The sequence below is a fragment of the Rhinoderma darwinii genome, chromosome 1, assembly GCF_050947455.1.
Source record: "Rhinoderma darwinii isolate aRhiDar2 chromosome 1, aRhiDar2.hap1, whole genome shotgun sequence".
Taxonomy (NCBI): Eukaryota; Metazoa; Chordata; class Amphibia; order Anura; family Rhinodermatidae; genus Rhinoderma; species Rhinoderma darwinii.
Genome location: NC_134687.1, coordinates 423914510 through 423938335, shown reverse-complemented (window position 1 = coordinate 423938335; position 23826 = coordinate 423914510). Strand labels below are relative to the sequence as shown.

The 23826-nt window shown below is 40.7% G+C and overlaps 1 protein-coding gene across 1 annotated transcript; it reads left to right on the top strand.

The window, feature by feature from the left end:
• Positions 1–2997: 2997 nt before the first annotated feature.
• On the top strand, positions 2998–23591 carry NEFH (neurofilament heavy chain). The gene is made up of 4 exons (XM_075829906.1): positions 2998–4011; positions 4992–5191; positions 16869–16993; positions 19314–23591. The coding sequence occupies exons 1-4, from the start codon at positions 3240–3242 to the stop codon at positions 22357–22359; spliced, it is 4143 nt and encodes a 1380-aa protein (XP_075686021.1). The 5' UTR covers positions 2998–3239; the 3' UTR covers positions 22360–23591.
• The last annotated feature ends 235 nt before the right edge of the window (positions 23592–23826 follow it).

Genomic DNA, 23826 nt, shown 5'->3' with positions numbered 1-23826 from the left:
GCTCTTGAAATGCAGCGATACAATGGTTTTTATTTTGTAAACGTAGTAAAACATAGAACAACCTATACATATTTAGTATTGCCGCAATCGTACCAACTCATATAGTAAACATAACATGTTAGTGAACGGCGTAAATTTAAAACGCTAAAAACTATGCTGGGATAGCTGTTTTTTTCAATTCGCTCACAAAAAAGTTTATAAAAGTTAATCAATATATCATATGCACTCAAAAAGGGTGTAATTGAAAAATACAACTTGTCCCGCAAAAAACAAGCCCTTATATGGATATGTCGATAGAAAAATAAAAAAGTTATGACTCTTAGAAATGCAATGGTGAAAAAACAAAAAATAGTGCTTTGTCATTAACGGCCATTAACACGTAAAAAGGTCGGGTCATTAAGGGGTTAAGGTGTTCAAGTCACCAACTAGCAATGGGGAACCTTGTGGCTACATACAAACCTGGCACCACTTGCAGTTTAGGTTTCGTTCACATCTGCGTCAGGGCTACGTTCAGGGGATCCGTCTGAGCTTTCCGTCAGGGGAACCCATGAACGGAACCCAATACCGTAGTCTACGGTATTGCTTCCGTCAAAACCAAGGAACCCTTGCATAACGGAGACAAATGGAAACCATCTGCACCGATCCGTCACAATTGAAAGCAATGGTGATGCAAATGGAAACCTATGGTTTCCGTTTGTCTCAGTCAGAGTTCCGTTCATAGGTTCCCCTGACGGAAAGCTCAGACAGAACCCCTGAACGGAGCACTGACGCAGATGTGCACGAACGTAAAAAGTATCTATAGCTAAAGATTTTTCTGGACTCTTTACAGGACAGTCATTTAGAATTGCTCATTTGTCCCTGTTTTCCAGCCGTTTGCGTTTGAATAGCCTCTTTGTTCCTGCATCCTTTCTGAGAGAGATGTTGTTTCCTTTTTTTGTGCCCTAGGCAGCTGCCTTACAGCTTACCATTTGCCCTACTGTTGGATTCAGAGTCATTATCTTCTGAGATGTTAATAAGATCAAAAATGTGGGTTAAGAGAAAATTTCAGCCAAACTACATTCATAGTCTAGAGTTGTAAAACGTGACGCAATGAAGTGTGTAGCTGAGTTCTTTGTTGTCTCAATGGAATGTCTCCAATAAAAATTATTAAAGATTAATCTCGCCATTTGGATGTAGACCGTTTTTTATAAACTATATTAGGGAGCTTGCACTTTTGTCTTTATAGTAAATAATTGGACCACATAATTCCCATTCGACCACAGCACAAGAGAGGGATATGCTCTCCCCTCCCCCTACTCTTTTGCCCTTGTTGGATCATTGGGGGTGAGCATTAGGCATATCTCCTCAATTCCGGGCATTATGAAACATTTGCTACACGAAGAAATAAGCAGGTATGCAGATGACATTCTCTCTTAGGCTGGGTTCACACGACCTATTTTCAGACGTAAACGAGGCGTATTATGCCTCGTTTTACGCCTGAAAATAGGGCTACAATACGTCGGCAAACATCTGCCCATTCATTTGAATGGGTTTGCCGACGTATTGTGCAGACGACCTGTAATTTAGGCGTCGTCGTTTGACAGCTGTCAAACGACGACGCGTAAATTGACTGCCTCGGCAAAGAAGTGCAGGGCACTTCTTTGCAACGTAATTTGAGCCGTTCTTCATTGAACTCAATGAAGAGCAGCTCAAGATTACAGGCATCACAGACGCCTCGCATAATACGAGGAGGAGCTTTTACGGCTGAAACGAGGCAGCTGTTTTCTCCTGAAAACAGTCTGTCATTTCAGCCGTAAAAGCCAGCTAGCGTGTGCACATACCCTTAGGGTGAGAACACATGGCGTGGCAGCCACACACGGCCGAAGCCACGCCCACATGCGGTGACGAATAGTCGGACCATTTTGCTGTTAAAACTGTGATACTACCACCAAAATCGTGTGGCCATTCGCCACCGCATGTGGGCGTGGTTTGGGCCATGTGCAACTGCGGTTGTGTGTTCTCACCCTTACCTAGGAAAGTAAAATCTTAATTTTTGTGTAATGAAAGCGTATGCACCTAACAAATATGGTTTATGCTTGAATTCTGATACAGGTGCACAGCATGGGAGACAGCGATGATATACTCACTGTACCCTGCTCCTGTGTCAGTTGGACATGATCGCACAGGTTTTTAGTTTTTGGTTGGAAACAAGAATGTTTACATTCACCAACAGCAAGCAGAAAATGATTAGGGATTAAAATACAAAGTATACTTGAAAGTTGCATAACTTTTCATTATATAATATTGATACAATAACATTCTTAACATTAACTGAAGAAAGAAAAACGGACTTTCAAAACACCAAAAAATGTTTTCTCCAGGGTTTTTCCTCATAAATTGCATCATAAATGAGTGAAAAATTATGTTTTATCTGATAAATCCTGGTTGTTGAAGTTTTATAATGCTGGTAGAGGTAGAGAATGTAGAAATTGTTAAGAGCCAAGAACAGGCCCAAGTTAGCAGTTTTTAGCCCCTGTTACAGTAAAACCTCAATATTTCTATAATCTATACTGCATTACCCTGGAGAAGATATAACAAGACAGAGCCAATAGATGGACAGTATGACCTCTGGTTGTTCCGTCTTTGCTTTCAGTCCCCCTGCAGCACTGTGCAGTTATATATTTAAGCACTGGTTTTATACCAATTATACAATATATTCTATGATGTGGCTTTGCATGTAATATTGTCCCATAGAAGTGATTATAGAAATATAAATGCTATTATAAATTGTACCCATATGAATATATTTTGTGGAAGTGACAGAATGTCCCCGATGTCAATATCGGTTGTGTATATAAACATAGCTGTGCCCGCACAATACTGTATAGAGGAATAATGTTGTACTCCGGTGACAGTGGGGAATGCTGTGCTCGCTCAGAGTCAGCGTGTAAGATGATGAGTGTGATGCAGGGGTGGTGTCTTTGCTTTGCTGAGTTGAGAACTTTGCTGCAGTATAAAAGCTGCTGCTGTCCTCTATCTGCCGCAGTGCCCTGCATCTCTCTGCTAGTGTGTGCTTCAGGACTCCAGACCCTGGACAGCTCCTTACATCTCTATATTCTTTCCTTCTGTGCATGATTCATTACTTTCCTTTTTGAGATTTATTATATATTTTTTTATTCCTTGCATGTGAAATTTTTACAATTTGCATTTCTCCTTCTCCTTTTCTCTCTCTCCAGCTACTTGTTTCTGTTACTTTTATTATGCTCAGCTTCGGCATGGAGCGCTCAGTAGGTCCTGTTACCTATAGAAGACCTACAGAGGGCTACCTTAGATCTAGTTCTGTTTCTCTCACACACAGTGGCAGCAGTAGTTTTCAATCCCAGACTCGGAGTCGTAGGAGTGCCCCATCTTACAGTGCAAGTCCTGAGCCCACCAATGGGCCAAGGGATGAAAAGGAGGCCTTGCAAGGACTGAATGAAAGGTTTGCTGGCTACATAGACAAGGTGCGGAGGCTGGAAGAACAGAACCAGAGTTTACAACAAGAGTCAGTAGCCTTAAGGAAGCAGCAGGCTGGCATCTCTGCTATTGGGCAGTTGTACGAAAGAGAGATAAAGGACATTCGCAACCAGCTCCTGAAAATCAACTCGGAAAATAGTCAAGAACAACTGGAAACAAACCGACTTAATGAGGACATTGAGTTATTGAGGCTAAAGACCCAAGAAGAGGAGAGACTGAAGGAAGAGGCTGCATCTGCTGAGAGGGCACTTAGACAGTACCTACAGGAATGTACCCTAGAAAGTGAACAAATTGGAAGGAAAGTCCAGGCGCTGCAAGATGAAGTAACCCACCTGTGTAAAAGTCACCAAGAAGATGTGGAAGAGATGCTTAGGGAGATACAAGGAAGCCAGGTGACCGCACAGCAATTTGGAGAAATGCCTGGAGTGGAACTGGCATCAGCTCTGAAGGAGATCAGAACTCAGTTAGATGGTCACATAGGAAAAAATAACATGCAGACCCAAGAATGGTTCCAAGGTGAGTAAGCACAAAACATAAAGATTTTTTTTATTTTCCTATCATACAGCATATGATTGTTTAATGTATATTATAATCTAACGTTCAGTTTGGGGTGTAAGAAGTGATTGAGTAGATAACAGGAAGCAGATAAAGGATGTTATTTTACCTTCTGGCTAGGAAGAGGTTACATCCTAGCACATGAAATTCCTGAGTCATGTTTGGTTTCTATATTAGTCTGTGCACGTCTTCTCTATCCTTTCTTGTACTGCAGTAATTCACAGTGATGCTCATTTTCATTCATTAAACCAATTCTGGAAGGAAAATACTTAATAATATTGTTATTTTATTGCTTGAATACTTATTCCTAGTGGGTATTATATATCCTAACTGGTATTTGTGTGCATTATGCAATTGCACTTTGTCTAGATATTATAAATGTTTGCCCATATCTCTCTAGACAAGGTTTACATCTAGAAAATGATGTATTTCAAAAGAAGCCCCAGCCGGATTATGCAATGCAGCCATGCAATAGGAACAATCCGCCATTGCATTTGCTTGTCCCGTCCGCAGTCATCACTACACAATGGGGATGGAGACAGATATATTAAGAGTGTGCAATCTTAATGCATTTTAACGTGCCACAAGATCACAACGCGCACGCTCATTGATTTATATGAGAGCTGTGTAATGTTTCATTTCCTCCCACAAATTACAGCTGATCTCTGGGGGTCCCAGCTTCAGGTCACCTTGTGATCAGCTTATTGTTGGGAAAACCTTCTAACAAAAATGTGTCCACGTAGTTTGCGTCAGTCAGTGTCTTGTAACTCTCTCAGGCCTAGAATATCCACTCTTCTCATCATGAACGGTAATGAGAAATTCAGCTACTGTCACTATCACTACAGTTGTATGCAACATTTTCGCCTGTTGTATTCCAGGATATCCTACATTTCTCTATTATATATTTTTCTACATATATAATCTTTTAATTTTTTCAACAGATCAGTTAGAGAAACTGAATGAGGCTTCCCATGTGAATACCCAAGCCATTCGTTCTGCTAGTGATGAAATAACAGGCTATCGACATCAGCTTCAAAGTCAAATCACCCAGCTAGAATGTCTGAAAGGATCCCAGCAGTCTTTAGAGAGACAATGCATGGATGTAGAGGATCGCCACCAGGCAGAACTGGCATCTTACCAGGTAACACCTTTTATCATTAGTCGTTACGGTAAAGGCCCTTTTAATGGGCAGGTGATTGAATCAAGAAGCGCATATTGGAACACTAGTTGCCGATCATCGACTTGTGTATACATGCCCAGCTTTATTATGCAATCTTGTTTTGGGGCAGATTGCATCTTTTATGCAGGCATAAAAATCATCATTTATCGGCAGTACATCTCCCCTTTTAAACAGGAATGTTCTTCCGACAATAATGAAACTGTATGTGCCCGAATGATCGTTCCGTCACATACAGTACTGATGATTGCGCAATCTAAATGGAGCTAAATGAGCGCCGATTGACTTGCTATATCGTCAATCGGTGCTTGTTATGAGCAGGAAATGTGCCCTGGTAAAAGGACTCCTACATTGTCATGGCTATTGTCTTAGATATGTAGGATATACTGATGAATTAAGATTTGAACATTCAGTATGAATACCAGCAAGGGGTAGGCTATGAAACATATCAGGATAGACTTGAGAAATTTCATATGTATATATATATATATATATATATATATATATATATATATATATATGATATATAGACATAGTAAAAATGAGGGCTTCATTTAAGTCTACACTGAGGCCCCTTTCACACAACAGCATTTTGGAAAGTAAGCCAAAACCAAAAGTAAGCTCAAAACATGGAAGTGCAGATCTTTCCATTATACTTGTTCTCAGTGTAGGTTCTATTCCTGGCTTTGGTTTACAAATACTGATGCAAAATACTGACCAAAGTACTGCCGTGTGAAAGTGACCTTTCTAATATTAAATAGTCACAGATAGTAAAATCTTCCGAGAATTAATTAACTATAATGTCTCATCAGGACAACCCCTTTCCATATTCCTTAAAAGCAAATATAGATGTCATAGAGGGACTAACTTGGGACCCCCGCTCCCTCCCAGGAACCATAGAAGAGAGCAGCTAACAAAGAGCATCGCTTGTTCTAGCGAACATGGTCAATCCATGTATTACAACGACCCGCGGGTAACACTATTATTCCAGGCAGCTTCACCCGGCAATACCAGCTTATCCCTATAGGTTGTATAACCTGGACAGCATTGATCAGCTGATCGCTTGACCGACTTCCATTGAAAGAGAGGTTATCTACATGAGAACTCCTTTAATATTATAAGTGAAAAGAAATATGAAAATTCAAAACATTCCTCTCACATTGCAAACATGTGCCATGCGTCAGGCTTAAATTCCCTATATAAAACAGCTCTGCTGTGAGGCATCGATTTACTTTACACTCCAAGCCAGGGTTTTAGGTGACATAATTGGATGCTGTAGATATTGGCTCATGAATTAATCATTAGGCTGGGTTCACACGACCTATTTTCAGACGTAAACGAGGCGTATTATGCCTCGTTTTACGTCTGAAAATACGGCTACAATTAGTCGGCAAACATCTGCCCATTCATTTGAATGGGTTTGCCGACGTACTGTGCACACGACCTGTCATTTACGCGTCGTCGTTTGACAGCTGTCAAACGACGACGCGTAAATTGACTGCCTCGGCAAAGAAGTGCAGGACACTTCTTTGCAACGTAATTTGAGCCATTCTTCATTGAAGTCAATGAAGAGCAGCTCAAGATTACAGGCGTCAAAGACGCCTCGCATAATACGAGGAGCAGCATTTACGTCTGAAACGAGGCAGCTGTTTTCTCCTGAAAACAGTCTGTCTTTTCAGACGTGAAAGCCTCTCATCGTGTGCACATACCCTTATAAATGAACATGAGAAAAAGTCGGGTATATATAGGTTCGTTCCATCACCAGCCAGAGGGGGCGATTGGGATAGGCGGATTTTGCAGAAGGAGGCCCAATGGATTTTCAGGATGCAAACCATCAAACCATTGGGCCTTAATGAACAAATATCCTACCTTCCCTTTATATAACGCTCGATACCTCTTTGCAACTTTTAGTAACTTCTTGTTGCTGCCCCATTTCCTCTCTTCACGACTATGTATCGCCATTATATATCCCTATTTGCTCTAATGCATACTGTTATATCTCTGTGTATGCGATACTCCTACCCCACCGATATGTTTCCACTTGTCATGATTTATTCTCTGTTAATTGGTACCCGGGGTGGGGGGGGGGGTTCCCTCCTACGTCTGTCCCGATTCTATTGGATAATGGATGCGATCCTCTTATTATCAGTTCAACACGTTTCTCGAGTTTCAACTGTGTGAATTCTTCCATTTAAACTGACATTTTTTCACTTACCTTGGCTCCTTCAGTGTTATGCAGCATTGTTACAGAGCCGCCTGAGGCTCCCCCCTGTTACCATTGATGCTGTATGCATCATTTCCATTGGTCACGCCGTCACTATGTGGCCGTGCCTGTCTGTGGGCGTCAGTAACTGACGTCTTAGTCACCGATTGGTTTAGGTCCAACTGACGAGATCAAGGTAGGTGGGGCTATAGCCGTATAAGGCTCTATTGTTTCTCCGGCGCGCGCTTAGACTAGTCATCAGTGTCTAGTGCACGCCGTTGATACAATAATACTTCAGCATAATATGTGCTGACTGGCAGTTAGACAGATCAAGGCAATTTTTACCCCTGAGGACGCTCCTCTATATGTGTTTAGAGGCGCAGAAATGCGTTGGGAATCTTGCTTGTTTGTGGCAACCAGACAAACTATTATTTTTTCACTACGTTTGTGGAGTGTTGTAGCGACGGGCCAATCATGTTCAAACTGTCAGAGACACTTTCAACTTTGTGTTTTCAGTGGTTGGCTACCGTTTACACTCCATAAAGCATCTATGATCTGTGTTGCCAACGCCTGTATTCAGATCCTTGGCAATTAGTGCCCTATTTTTTTACATTAAATCTCTAATAAATTGTATTTATAAACGTTTAGACAGGCAGTGTATTTTCATAATCTAATTAAACGTATACCTTACACACTCAATATTTTGGTATATATAGGGTGGGCTTTGATGGGCTGTTTTTCCGTTTCTGCAATGCGTACATCTAGCTGGAAACACAGACTTTTCATTTGCTACCTGTCATGTCCGTGACTGCGTGCCATCAGCGCCACTCTCCCCATGACAGCCGCAGCCACGAGTCGGCGAGCGCTGGCCCCAGTCTCCTTCCCAGGAGACGCCAGCACTCGCTTCCACTCACCTCAGCCGGATCCCTTAGGGTGCGCGCGCACGCTCGTGCCCGATATTAAAGGAGCAGCGCGCGCACCGGACTTTGATGAAGCATCAGGCCGTGAGTACCCTGGACTATAAGAGGGGTCCTGCCCCCTGCTTTGATGCCTGAGTGTTGTTGTTGTTTCCCTAGTTTGTCTATGCAATAGTCTCCTAGTGTGTTCCTGTTCCCTGCATTCCGTACTATCCTGGTCAAGTACTGTGCTGAGCCTAAGTTGTGCCGTGCTGTATACCACGCCTGACCTGCTTCACCTCGCCTGACGTCTACCTGCTGCCTAGTCCCAGTCGAGCCTGCCTTGCTACTGTCCGAGCTGCCACAGGTACCCTATACGAACTATAGACATTGACCTGCGCCCTGTTGGCCAGCTGCCATACCGCCAAGGCGGTATGGCCCAGTGGGTCCACAAACCCTACGTGACACTGCCCTGCTTGTTTTCCCTTTTGCAATTCTAATACCTCCATTGAATGTGAGGTTTTGGACGTGTTTCTTGATATGTAGAAGTCAGACGGGGGGGGGGGGGTGTTTGTTGGGGGCAAAGTAATATAAAGTGTTCAGTTATTAAGACGGAAAAACTGAAGAGGGGCACGAGGGGCTTGTTCCTGATCATTGGCCCGTGTAAACAGGGCATCAATCAGCTGACAAGTGAGCAAACGCTCATTCGACGACTGATCACATCTTTTATGCTTCCTATAATTAGTTGGCAGTAACTAATTAACCAGATGATGTGCTGTCGACAATGATGGAAACTGATGGGGACTAAACGATCGTGATAGTGATCACTCGTCCCCATAAAGTAAAGCATTGCCCGTGTAAAAGGTCCTGTTAACGAGAGCCACTCGACTTGTTATAGGCAGAAATCTGCCCATGTAAACCCACCCTAAGCTGTAACAACGAGCCGTCCATTTCTTCATCACCATCATTTGCTCCTGTGTTTGTTTGCTGGAACAGTCTCATGGTCTGCTCAGTACTTGGTACGCACGACGCTCATGACGCATCAGTCATTGAACTATTGCTCCCCTTATATAATCAAGTTTAGGACTCCTTGCTGATGCTTGAGCAATAGGTTCCCTGAGTACCTCTTTGTTGTGCTCTCAATTCGTGTCCTGTCCACTTGTCATGGATTTGGCCTCTCTTGATTCACTCTTTACTATCTATCTGCATCGGCACCATGGGAAGAATCTTCTATGTGTAATTCTGTGTCCCAATTTATATAAAATTGCCTTAATAACTGTTAAAGTGCATTGCTTTATAGAAGAATGATTTATAGAACAAGGATTTATGCAGACTCTGGGAGGAGTGATAAGTTATGTGTAAGAAAGGGTATGCAGAGCATTGAGAATGTATTCTGGTCAGCTGCATAAAAGTATGCAGCGAATTTGACCTAGACCCCGCAGGGAATTCCGGACAAAAAACGCACCAAAAAAGTCTATGCGCATCGTCCCTCTGTTCTCCATGCAGTTCGGCCTCCTGGGATGCTGCTGCAGCCCATGTGACCGCTGCAGCCTGTGATTGGCTGGAGCAGCCACATGGGATGAAACATCATTTCAGAAGGCCAGCCTGGACAGAGAACTGCGTTGCTCTGACAATGGCCAGGGGTATGTATTAGCCTTTTTAATCATTTTAAACCAAAAAAAGGTTTTTATTTTCCCATTTGCAATTTTTGTGTTGGAATTGCAGCATTTCTGCTGCAAAAACCGCAAAACTTGCTATTTGTTGCAGCTAAACCCGTTACAGAAGGGCAAAAAATCCTCAGCATAAATTGACGTTCTATGAATTTAAAATCTACACCGCAGGTTAATTTATGAACGTTTTTGATGCTAATTATTATTTTTTTTATGCCGCGTGTGCATGAGATTTGTTCAAAACTTATCTACTGTGAATGTTGCGGAATTTCTGCACAGAATTCCGTTGCTGAAATTGCAGCATTTATGCTATGTGGTAACCCAGTCTAAAGAAGTTGCCTCACAGACAATCTCTATAGTAATAGGGCATATACACAAGGGTTTTCCTGATGGGTCAAATAGCATCTAGGAATAAATTTTTTACTTGTAAAATTAAACTTAATAATACACTGGATATATGAAATTTGTGCACCATATTTATCTACATATTGCACCATTGTGTCCCCAAGTACTAAACGCGTTAATATTGCTTATTTCACTATTTCTATTTCTTTAGCCAAAGCATAGCACCCAGGTCTGATACACTAGACCTGTCATTCCAGTTTTTCACCACAATTCAAGTGGCAACAAAGTGTTGTTAAAAAAAAACGTTTCAGACTTGGCAGCCTTGCAGTCAAGAGAAAAGTATTATTCACATCTGCGTTGAGATTCCTTCAAATGTGATGAGAAAATTGACACTGCATTCAGCCGTCTGCGCTGCTATTTTTCCTATAAAAGAGACAGACACCTCAGCCGACAGGGATAGACCGCACGGTAAGACAATGGGGTCAATCAGGTGCCGCTGTTGCCGTCACATGATGAATTCCGGCTATGCGTCATGGTTTTTGTAATAAACAGACGCAATGATGCAAACGTGAACAAAGTCTTATACAAATAAAACTTTTGTTCTTTGACCCCTTGCAAAATGTCAAGTCTGAAAACCTCCTAACTATTCTCTTTAGCTCCCAAGCTAATGTCATAACACAATATCACAAACTAATATTGAATTTTAAACTGTTCCATAAAACACAGTGTAATGATGCAATGGAAGCCTTTTCCGCACCCTTTTCATACAACCTACTGCAGTATGGAAAAAAAGAACACAATAGTATGGAACAAAAGAACACAATATGAGTTAAAGGCTATATAAATCTTTGTTGCCTTTTTTTTTCCATTCCATGTATATATTTTATACTAAAATGAAGTCAATGGGTGCCGCGCGTGATTCGCGCTATAGTAGTAAAATAAATGAATGAAAACAGAAAAGCAATCACGCAGCCACACACCATAAGCTGATGACACACAGACCTTTTGCGCGCGCAAAACAGACACGTCCGTGTGAATAAGGCCTTAACTGCATCTTCATAACGTCCGACCGCATTCAGTTAATGACCGCGCTGCCAAAGTTGTTGCTGAACTGATTTTGCAATGCCTTGTAATGAACTATATACAGGAAGCACCTAACAAACTTCAATACGGGTGAAAACTATGTCCATCAATTATTTCCTTTAAAAATGCAACATAAATGCAGCATTACAGACAAAAAAAACACAACAAAACCGCTTCCTCGACGCACTGTGTGGCCTTAACCTTAATGTTTGCGCTTTTTAGGGTTATACTGTGGGGGAAAAAAAAGCTAAAAAATATGCTTATTTACTTTCTAATTTTTGTCTGGTAATAATATATTGTTACCCTAAAATAGACTTTTTATCTGTGATCATCATTGTCTACCATAAATTTTGATATATTATATGTCTATTTTAGGGTAATTGCGTTAAGACAATGATTGGCGGCAAAACGTATTTGTGTTTTTTATTGAATTTATTTATTTATTTATTTTTTTTAATAATCTTTTTCTTTTATTATGCTCTGTCCCTCAAAGGTCAGAAACTAGATATGCTTTGGCTCTGGCTTTAAGAACCTGGACTGCCCATCGGTAATATACAGTTAAATTCGAAGACTTTTTCAACTACATATCATTAGCAGACCAGAGAATTTACTGAGTATAAGGCCTTATTCACACGAACGTGTCCGTTTTGCGCGTGCAAAAAAAGCTGCTTTTTTGCGCGTTGTAGTTCCGTGTGTCATAAGTGTTTGGTGCGTGGCTGCGTGATTTTCACGCATATGCCATCCTTATGACACGCGGTTTTGATGTTTAGAAAAATAAATGAAGGATGTGTTTTTCTTTTTTCTTTTATTTCTTTATCTACAGTTGCGCGAATCACGCTCGACACACGGAAGTGCTTCCGTGTGCTGCGCATGATTTTCATGCACCCATTGACCTCAATGGGTGCATGATGCGCGAAAGACTGCCAAGTACAGGACATGTCGTGAGTTTTACGCAGCGCACACACTGCGTGAAAATCATGGACTGTGTGAACGGCCCCATTGAGTTACATAGGTAACGCGTGAAACACGTTCGTGTGAATAAGGCTTATGGGTATGTTCACACGCTTAACAAAAAACGGCTGAAAATACGGAGCTGATTTCAGAGAAAACAGCCTCTGATTTTCAGGCGTTTTTGAAGCTGAGGGTATGTTCACACGCAGTGTTTTCAGACGTAATTTGGGCGTTTTACGCCTCGAATTACGCCTGAAAAAACGCCCCTAATACGCCTACAAACATATGCCCATTGCTTTCAATGGGTTTTACGGTCTTCTGTTCCCATGAGCCTAAATTTTACGCATCGCTGTCAAAATACGGCGCGTAAAAAGACGCCCATGAAAAAGAAGTGCATGTCACTTCTTGGGACGTTTTTGGAGGCGTTTTTCATTGACTCCATTGAAAAACAGCTCCAATAACGGCCGTAAAATACGCTGCGAAAAACGCGAGTTGCTACAAAAACGTCTGAAAATCAGGAGCTGTTTTCGCCTCAAAACAGCTCCGTATTTTCAGACGTTTTTGGTCACTGCGTGTGAACATACCCTGAAAATGATGCTTCTTTCAATTTGGAGATTCTTTTGAGGCGTTTTTTGAAGCGTTTTTCATAGTATTCAATGGAAAATCAGCTCCAAAAAACGCCTCAAGAAGTGACATGCACTTCTTTTTACGGAGCATCTTTTTAGGCTCCATTTTTTAAAGCAGCAGCGTAAACAGGCGCCCCGTATGAACTAAATGCTGTTTTACCCATTGAAAGCAATGGGCAGATGTTTGTAGGCGTTCAGCTTCCATTTTTTCAGGAGTTTTTCGAGGCGTAAACGCCCGAAATACGCCTGAAAGCACTGCGTGTGAATATACCCTTATAGGACACAGTTTTTACTTTAATTTTGGCACAATGAGGTCCAAATCTTATAAAATTCTCTTCTTCTCCATGATCAACAACTGTGAGGGGGAGGGGCTTGTCATGGAAGTCAATGGCTCAAAATATATATTAGACTGAAACTTAGATGAATGTTCCAACAGACACTCACGCCGGGAACTTTATCCAGCATCCTAATAAGGAGATTATATATATTTAGAGAGGAGAAATAACACATAAACGCTGCTGTTATGCTCAAAATACTCCTCTGGGGGTTTATTGCCAAACTTAATTACAATAATATCATTCAAAAGGGGTGTAGGCTTGAGGTTAACCAATGAGAGGCATTGTGACAATAATTATTATTCAGCCAATAGCAGACCATAAGAATATTTCAAGTACATAATTATAATTCTTCATTAAAATGCTGACTTCAAGTAACACCTGGAGACAAGCATACAATGGGGTGGTGTTAACTGTTCTTTCCCATGAGGGAGTTTGTTGCGATAACGACAAATAGTTGCATTTTATGTCTGGGCGTTCGGCCAATCCGCTAGCCATGGATGCATGAAGGTCACACGATGATCACATAAAGATAACACATTTCTGTGAGACTCGAGCAGAACTATGTAGTGGAAAGGTCATCAAAATAATGGAGAATAAATATCTTAGTAATTCGGCATCCTGCTTGATAATTCATAATGTAATTTAATACAGAGAATATCAGCAAATAGACCATCCTTCACAGGCTGATTTTATGCAGCATCTGAATAGTAGTGTGGAGCCATGTGATCAGATCTGGTCAGGATTAATAGGTGAGAGTAAATTTGCTTCTTTTGTAGTTTTATAGATTTTCTGGTTTATAGAATACAATGGCAGAATCGATTCCCCACATTTTTCCCATAAATTTGCATGAGGGTATATTCACACGGTGGGGTTTTGACGCGTTTTTGCTGTGCAGCCGAAAACTGCATCGAAAAATGCATGTGCTTTTACAGCTATTTGCTGTGATTTTGCAAATCGCTGGAAAAATGCATGCATTTTTCAATGCGGTTTTTGACCGCACGGTAAAAAATGGCTGCAAAACTGCACCGTGTGAATACACCCTATAAGTGATTTTCAAAGCTTGTGATATAATTCCCCAATGCATCAAAATGCGTGACCAGTCAGTGAAATGCAAATTTGGCAAAACATTTCCTCACCTTGATCCGGGAGCCTTAATTTTTACTTCATTCAAATATTGTTATTTATCAGCCATGTAACAAGATTTCATTGTGCATAATGCAGCCCAGCTAAAGAGGAGGAGACAGCTGCTTGTAAAAAATGGGGTTAATTATAGAGTAGGAGGAGACAGCTGCTTGTAAATGGTTAATCTTAGAGTAGGAGGAGACCATATCTCCCAACTTTCAAGTTTCGCAAAGAGCGACAATCGTTGCAATTTTTTTCCTATTAAGCCATGCCTCTAACCCCGCCCAATCCCCGCCTATACACACCCTGTTTAGCCCACACAGTATCATGCTCCAATAGTGCCTTCCCACAGTATAATGCCCCCATGGATCCCGCACACAGTATAATGCCACTATAGCTGCCCCCACACAGTATAATGCCACTATAGCTTCCCTCCACACAGTATAATGCCATTATAGCGGCCCCCACACAGTAGAATGCCAAATAGCTTCCCCCCACACAGTATAATGCAAAATAGCTGCCCCCACATAGTATAATGCACCCATATAGTATAAAGCCAACACAGATGCCCCCATACAGTATAATGCCCACACAGATGCCCCTATACAGTTTAATGCCCTATAGCTGTCACCATACAGCTTAATACCCCCATAGCTGCTCCCATACACCATAATGCCCTCATAGCTGTCTCTATACAGTATAATGCCAACACAGATGAGTAGAGTATAATGCTCCATAGTGCTGCAATGCCCTGTAGATAGTGCCACAGTGCCCACTGTTGATAGTGCCCACATATATGGTGCCAGTGCCCAGATACCACCACAGTGCCCACATAGTGACACAGTGCCCTCATATAAAGTGCTAGTGCCCAAATATAAAGTGCCCATATATGGACAGTGACGTCAAGGGCACAGAAGTGCACGGCCAGAGAGCTTGCGCTGCTCTGGCATGGGACTCCATAGTTGAATTCTGGAGCAGGGTGCTGACGGTTCCCTACTTCAGCATTGAATTCAACTGTATATGGGTCCCAAGGACGCAGATACAGTTAAAACCGGAACATACCACCAGACGCCCGGGACAACAAAACACTGCCCGGAATCCGGGACTGTCCCGCTGAATCCGGGACGGTTGGGAGGTGTGGGAGACAGCTACTTGTAAAGGGTTAATCTACTAGGAGGAGAAAGCTGCTTGTAAAGGCTCTATTCACAGGTTCCGGGTGTCAGCCAATAAAAATGTCCGTTTTGGTTAGTTTTTCATCCATTCAGTTTCCATTCCGGGCTGTGTTTCAGTTTTTAACGGCCGATTGTGACCCGTTTTGCATTTGTTTTTCACTGTCCGTTTTCAAAATGGATTAATTTCATTTGACAATTTTTTTGGTCCCAACCTACTAAAAACACCCACAGGAAGGTTACATGATCGCTCAGTCACCATTTTCTCTTTCTTTCAGAGTATTGAGAGCTTTGTCTGATCCCTCAGCTTCTTTGCATTTGTTTCTGGCTTTTTCTCTGCTATTTTTTACTTGCTACCATGTCCTCACAACTATTGAACTGTGTACTGCAGCTTTGGCTGATTTCTCGGCAATTCGGACAGCAATCGCAGATGTTGATGTCCACTGTAGAGAGTGCCACAGTTTGTCCATGTTCTCCATCTCCTGTGGAGTTGATTGGCGTGACAGGTTTCCGAGACCAAGGGGCTTCTCCTCCCCGCCTTCTAGTTTGCCTCTCTGTCCTCCCTGTGACGTCTTGGCATCAAGCGCCTTCATGCGGTCTCAGCGGGGACTTACGCCCTGTGACGCCGCTGGTGAAACAGCAAAGTCGTGACGTCGACGCGCGTACATGTAATGATGCCAAGAGATTCCCTCTCGAGATTGACCTTTATGAATGGGTTGGTCTTTTGGTATTATACTATTGTTTATGTGTTACTATGGTAATGTCAGCTGTCGAGGGTTTAAAAGGACACCGCCAGCGCCATACTTTAGGTCAGAAGAAGCGCTAGTTAGCGTGAAACAGGCTGTAACCTACCATTGCTGTCTGCTATGTCCTCCCTGTGAAGCACATTTTTAACCTTTTGTATGCCACAATAAAGGAATTTTACTGGATGGGTGAGTGCCGCGTTTCAATTTTCCTCACTACTATATTTATATATAGCTACCAGTTCACAGTAGCCCACAATAATATAAACTACAGATCGGACCTCTTCTTTTGTCCATTAACACAACATGTTTGCCATTGCTATACTGGCTGTTTCATCAACACATGGCCTGAGCAGATGTTTCTACCATCTAGAGAGAAAATATATACAGTTGTATTCAGCTACAAGTAAGACATCCATGAGAAGTAACTAGTGACGTTCCTTTGTATTATTATTGGTAATAATGTCCTAATCTGTCATGCTTTTTTGCACCCAGGACACGTTTCATCAGTTGGAAAATGAGCTAAGGAACACCAAGTGGGAAATGGCTTCTCAGATACGAGAGTATCAAGACTTGCTGAATGTCAAGATGGCTCTGGATATTGAGATTGCTGCATATAGGTAAGAATGGTCTTAGCTATAAACCAGACTTGTAGTCCTAAATATGATATCTTCAAAATTCCTCATGTAGTCTATAAATGTTTTCTACAAACTCCTCCTCTTTAAGGAAACGGGTCATTCATAGCTCCATCTGTATATGAAACCATAAAGAGTGAACCTCCTTTTGTTTAACTTCTCTATGCTTTGTTGCTTACAATTTGATCTGTACAGTTGCCTCCTGCAAATGTTTTCTTTTATTGCATACATTTTGGTATAAAAATAATTTTTGTAATTGTTTTTTATTAAAATTACGAAATAATTTTCATTTGCCTGTATTCCAAGACTTAGCAGACTGCAGAATGCTGTTCACTGTGAAATCTGTCAGTTAGTCTGTATGACGGCTCGATCTCCTGAACGCTGCACTAAGCTGAATTATGATCAAATCAAAGTAGATCAACTTTGATTTGATGATAAATCAACTTAGACTTGCAGATTGGAATAAATGCAGCCTGTAGAATGAAAACGGTTTAGAATTTTATAATAAAAAGCAATTACAAATATTATTTTTAGCCCAAAATAAATGCAAAACAATAAAAGAAAAAATTTGCCCCAAAGGTGTCTATAGCCTTTAAAGTGAACGTTCGTCCTGGAATCTCTTTTTCTTTTTCTATTTCTTAATATGTTTTGGTATTTCTTAATATAACTTCATAGTGGCTGGAACTTTTGTTTTTCTTTTTATGCAGAGCTAAAATCCCCTGCAAAGACATAGGCCCACATTTATCAATGCATTTGCACATTTTTTGTGTGTATCATACTCCAAAATAGTGTAAAATATGGTGTGCGACATATTTCTTAACAATTTGCACCAGAATTTAGAGCAGTTTGCGCTATGTACTTCAGTTTGTAAAAGTGAAGTGAAAAGTGGGCATGGCTTTCTGCTTGGTGAGGATTTAGACACATTTATCATATGCAACTTTGTTTCAGTCACAAATGAGAAAAAAAGTTTAAACTTTACTCAACCCTGGCATAGAAAAAGTGGCGTAATGTAACCCAGTGTGAAAGTTAATGGCAGTGATGTATATTCTGACAGATTTATCAAAGAGGAAAATGTAGTCATAAATGTATTACTTCATATCTCAATAAAACGGTCTAGTTTTAACTTAAACGTGTTGACCCATGAAAAACATTTATCACCTATTCACAGGAGCGCTGTACTCGGCTATCTCCATCAGTCCCATAGACAGTGAATGGAGTGGTAGTGTGCATAGATGACTGCCGCTCTGTGTTTGGTGGGGATCCCAGCAGTGGGACCCCCAGTAAATTATCACCTATCCTGTAGACCAACCTCTTTTAAACATTGCCCAAAATGATGCAATTTTTAAAAAATGTGGGCATAAATTGAAAGCATAACATGCTGGTTGTATGCAGTCAGCACTAAAGGGAGGATGGGAGCTTACAGCACACTGTTAACTGTGAACTCAGTGATAAAACAGCATACAGTAAGCTCCTATGCTCTCTCTACTTGTGGCTGCAGGTAATCAGCATATTATCTTTGGTCATTGTCTATGCAGGGGATATTGAGATTAAAAACATGGAGCTCCATCCACTATAAAGTTATATTAAGAAATAATTTAGCACAGAGTTTTGGACCTAAAAACAAGTTGATGTTAAAAGAAGGAAAATAATATAAACAATGTATGGTATATGCAAAAGAACAATATATTTTTTTAGTATAGTAAATAAATGAAGCATCTCTTCAGCAAGTTGTGAATAATGTGTAGAAGTGGAACTTCCCCATTGATAAATGATTTATCTTAAAGGGATTTTCTTGGACAGTTTGAATAGGCCATCAGTATCTGTGAGGTGGTGGTCCGACTCCCGGAACCCCTATTGATCAGCTGACTGAAGTGGCAGCAGTGACGAACGGCGCTGTGCCTAGTAGCTATGAAGAGGCCGTGGCTCTCTTTGTCACGGCCGCTTTAGTCAGCTGATCGGTTGGGGTCCTAAGGATAGACCATTAGTTTTAATGTCCCAGAAAAATCCTTTAAGTCTATATTTGTCTGCACTTCATATCTACAATATTTAAGATTTTAAGTAAAGTGAACTGCAGTGGGTTACTACACTATTTTGCTTAATATAGCTACTGAAAAGATAATTGATGATCTATCTTTTAATTACTAAATGAGCATTTACTGCAGCACAATGCATAATGCATAATGAATAAAGCAAGTATTTCCAGCTGATGTATTTTTACAGATTAAAACAAAGAAAATGTGTTGTTTTAAGAACAATTTTGTTTGTATAATTAAAAAAAACACGTTTTACCACTTTTTGCTCTTAGAAAGCTTCTTGAGGGAGAAGAATGTCGTATTGGACAAAGTTTTGACTATTTTCCATTTGATGCAAGAACCCCAAAAACCCCAAGGACACCAAGTACACCAAAACACATTAAAGTCAAAAGGGAAGAAAAAATCAAGATTGTGGAAAAGTCAGACAAAGAAACAGTCATTGTGGAGAAACAGACAGAAGAAACTCATGTGACTGAAGAGGTAACAGAGGAAGAAGTGATCACATCTCCAATAAAGGAACCTGAAGAAGAGAATGGGAGGACATCTGAAGAGTTGTCAGATGGGAAAGCAGAGAATGGTGTAACAGAAGATGAAGAATCAGAAAACGCGGAAAAGGGAATACATGAAGAAAATGAGATTATGGAAAGTACTGAAGATGAAGAAAAAGGAGAAGCAGACAATAAGCCAAAAAAGGAGGTAAAAAACAATATAATAGACAAAGGGGACGAAATAAAAATAAAAGATACGGATATTACTAAGAAAAAAAAGGATGATGGAAAATCTGGAAGGAGTGACAATGAAGAGCTTGAAAAGAAACAAGACAAAGGCAAACCAAACAAAAATCATGAAGAGGATGCTACAGAGAAAGCAGAAGCAGCCAAAAAAGAAATAGATGAACAAACAGCAGGTGATGAAAAACCATCTAAGAAAGATGTAAAAACAGGACCAGCAAAAAAAGATGAGCTTTCTAAGAATAAAGAAAGGGCAACAGACAAGAAAGAGGAAAAAAAGTCAGTCAGCCATGAAGAAAAGCCTGACACTAATGAAAAAGAAGATAAAACAAAGCAAGATTCAGGAAAGAAAGAAGATAAGCAAACTATAATCAAGAAGGAAGGGAAAGGGGAAGATAAGGAAGGAGAACATGCAAAGTCAACAAAAAAGGGAGAGTTCATTAAAACAGTGGAAAAGACAATTGACACGAAAACTGAAGATGGTGAGGTTTCAAAGGAAGAAAATAAAAAGCCAGCTAATAAAGATATTAAGGAAGGACAGAAACCAGTTAAGGAAGATCAAAATGAAGAAAAAGAAAAGAAACCTGCAAAGACTCAAGAAAAAATTAAACGTATAGTAGATGACAAGCCAACTAAAGTAGAAGAAAAGAAACCACCAAAGACAGAAGAAATCCAGCAAGAGGAAAAAAAGCCAGTCAAAGTAGAGGAGAGAAAAAAGCAGCCAGTGAAAGAAGAAGAAAAAAAGTCACCTATGGACGAGAAGAAACCATCTATTGTAGAAGAAAAGCAGCCAGTGATGGAGGAGGAAAATAAGCCATCTAGGGTCGAGGAGAAGAAACCGCCTAAGGTTGAGGAAAAGTCAACAGTAAGGGAAGAGGAAAAGAAGCCAGCTAAAGTAGAGGAGAAAAAGGAAAAACAGCCTGTTAAGGAAGAAAAGAAACTATCTACGGTAGCTGACAAGAAGTCAGTGAAGGAAGAGGAAAATAAACCATCTAGGGTGGAGGAGAAGAAGCCAGCTAAGGTTGAGGAAAAGCAGCACGTAAAGGAAGAGGAAAAAAAGCCATCTAAGGCACAAATAAAGCAGCAAGATAAGAAAGAGAAAACTGAACAACCTAACAAGGAGAAAGAAAATCAGGTAGAAAAGAAACCATCTAAGGAAAAAGTTAAGGAACCAGCTTATCTAGAGGAAAAACAGCAGGTAAAGGAAGAGGAAAATAAGTCTCCTAAAGCAGAGGACAAAAAAACAACTAAGAAAGTGGAAAAGCAACCAGCAAAGGAAGAAGAAAAGAAGCCAACTATCGTAGAAGAGAAGAAGCCAACTAAGGCAGAAGAAAAGCAGCCAGTGAAGGAAGAGGAAAAGAAGCCAGTAATAGTAGGGGAGAAGAAAACAACCAAGACTGAAGAAAAGCAGCCAGCAAAGGAAGTGGAAAAGAAGCCAGCTATAGTAGAGGAGAAGAAAACATCTGATGCAGATGAAAAGCAGCAAGAAAAGGAAGAGGAAAAGAAGCCAGCTAAAGTAGAGGAGAAGAAAACATCTAAGGCAGATGAAAAGCAGTCCGTAAAGGAAGTGGAAAAAAAGCCAACTAAAGTAGAGGAGAAGAAAGCATCTAAGGCAGATGAAAAGCAGCCAGCAAAGGAAGTGGAAAAAAAGCCAACTAAAGTAGAGGAGAAGAAAGCATCTAAGGCAGAAGAAAAGCAGCCAGGAAAGGAAGAGGAAAAGAAGCCAGCTAAAGTAGAGGAGAAGAAAACATCTAAGGCAGATGAAAAGCAGCCAGCAAAGGAAGTGGAAAAGAAGCCAACTAAAGTAGAGGAGAAGAAAACATCTAAAGCAGATGAAAAGCAGTCAGTAAAGGAAGAGGAAAAGAGGCCAGCTATAGTAGAGGAGAAGAAAACATCTAAGGCAGATGAAAAGCAGTCCATAAAGGAAGAGCAAAAGAAGCCAGCTAAAGTAGAGGAGAAGAAAACATCTAAGGTAGATGAAAAGCAGTCCATAAAGGAAGAGCAAAAGAAGCCAGCTAAAGTAGAAGAGAAGAAAACATCTAAGGTAGATGAAAAGTCACCAGTGAAAGAAAAGCCATCAGTGAAGGAAGATGAAAAAAAGATACCAAAAGCAGAGGAGAAGAAATTAACTAAGGAGCAGGTAAAACAGCCAGTTAAGGAAGATGGAAAGAAATCAGCAAAGATAGAAGAGAAGAAACCAGCAAAAACAGAAGAAAAACAGTCTGCTAAGGAAGATGATAAACAATCAAAATTAGAAGAGAAGAAGCCAAGTAAGGAGGCAGAGAAGCAGCAAGTTAAAGAAGAGACGGGGCCGGTTAAAGAACAAGAAAAGTCACTAAAGATAAGTGAAGTAAAACCAGACCAAGGATCTAAAAAAGAGAAAACCCCAGTGACAGAGCAATCTACTAAAGAAAAAGGGGATAGCCCAAAATTACCAAAAAAGGTAAAAGTTACAAATACTACAAAAGAGTCTAGTGGGGGTAGTACTCAAGGTACAAAAACTAAGCCGGAAAAAAGTGAGAAGTCTTCAGGTACAGATCAGATAGCAACTGAGCCCTCTCAAGAAGCAAAGAAAAGTGAAAAGTAAACTAGCTTATAAAACACCAGCGCACGCAGATGGATGGATCCACCAAAGAGGTCAAAAGAGATAGAAGAATCTCACTCTGGAACTGTCAATTTCGGAGACTCTGCTTTGACATGGTGAACCCCGCTGTACTGCTGAGCAGGAAATGGACAAAAAGCCTGCCGCTTACTAGGGTGATCAGGAGCAACAGATGCTCTACAGGTTCCTCTAGTCCAGTGGTTCAGCTCTATTCTTAAAAAATAGTTAGGGCATGTTCAGACGTGGCGGAATTGCTGCAGACACTGTCCGCATCAATGCCGCACATAATTCACGTTGTGGATTCCGTTGCGGATTTGGCTAAAATGTTGCGGATTCAGGTTCGGATTACACCCTACTCTCTTTCAAACATTCCATCCCAGTCTGGGTATAGACCTCGACAAACATAGGTCCAGCCTTTTGTTGCGCTCACTATACCCTGCACTGAAGGTGTCCCGCAATTTGGGACGGTTATGTACCTGAAAAACAAATAGACAGTGCATATTGAAGTTTGATTTGTACTTATGAATAATGTTATATATGTTATATGTTTATCTTTGTTATAATGTTTACATACTGCAGATGCTGCTATTCAGACATCATACATACAAGTAAACTAGTGAAAACATGACATAAACATGTAAAGTTACTTACAAGGTTAATAAGAGTGGACACTTCCATATCCATTCACCTATATCTGGCCATGGTAATAGCTCTGTGTTCATGTAATAAGCCTGGAAGGCGAAAATGGAGGTTTTCTCTTCCTCATCAGAATGATGAAATATCCTGTCCCTGAAAGAAATCCGCAACACAACACACAGCAAATCCGCAACACACATTGCATCTGCGGATTTCATTGCGTAATTTTGAAACTCCATTGAAGTCAATGGGGAAATTCCGCAACAAGTCCGCAACAGACAGTGCATGCTGCGGTCTGAAAATTCCGCACCACAGCCTATGGTCCGTAGCGGAGCAGTGGAAATTCCGCCACGTCTGAACGTGCCCTAACACTTATGTACTACTGAACATGTAAAATACACTTCAGAAGTATAACCCAAGGGTCACATAAAGGGGTTAATAGCAATATGACAAATGTATTATTTGTTCCACTGTAATTATTATTAGAGAGTCTTGAAAGTAAGATGTAGTAGGAATACACTTTAGAATGAACTTTTATCTTCCTGAGAAAATTAAACAATTAGAAGCAGATATATATGATCTTACCAAGTATAGCAAGTAATAATGGGTGGGTTAATGGAGATGTAATGAGGGGATAGTTATAGATAACGTTACTGCATTTGGAGTTCCTGTCATATATCTCTCTTTCGAACATCGCGAAGGTATAAACAACAAGACCCTTGATATACGTATAATACATGATCAGGAATGTAGGATTAAGTGAGTCAGGGACACATGCAATAACGGTTCTTATAGTATAGTTCTATGAAATATGAT

Excerpts from the sequence above, each read along its gene's own strand:
- NEFH (XM_075829906.1), top strand. The coding sequence starts at position 3,240 with ATGCTCAGCTTCGGCATGGAGCGCTCAGTAGGTCCTGTTACCTATAGA. Across the intron at positions 5,192-16,868 it reads CAGAACTGGCATCTTACCAG|GACACGTTTCATCAGTTGGA; the intron begins GTAACACCTTTT and ends TTTTGCACCCAG. Across the intron at positions 16,994-19,313 it reads ATTGAGATTGCTGCATATAG|AAAGCTTCTTGAGGGAGAAG; the intron begins GTAAGAATGGTC and ends TTTTGCTCTTAG.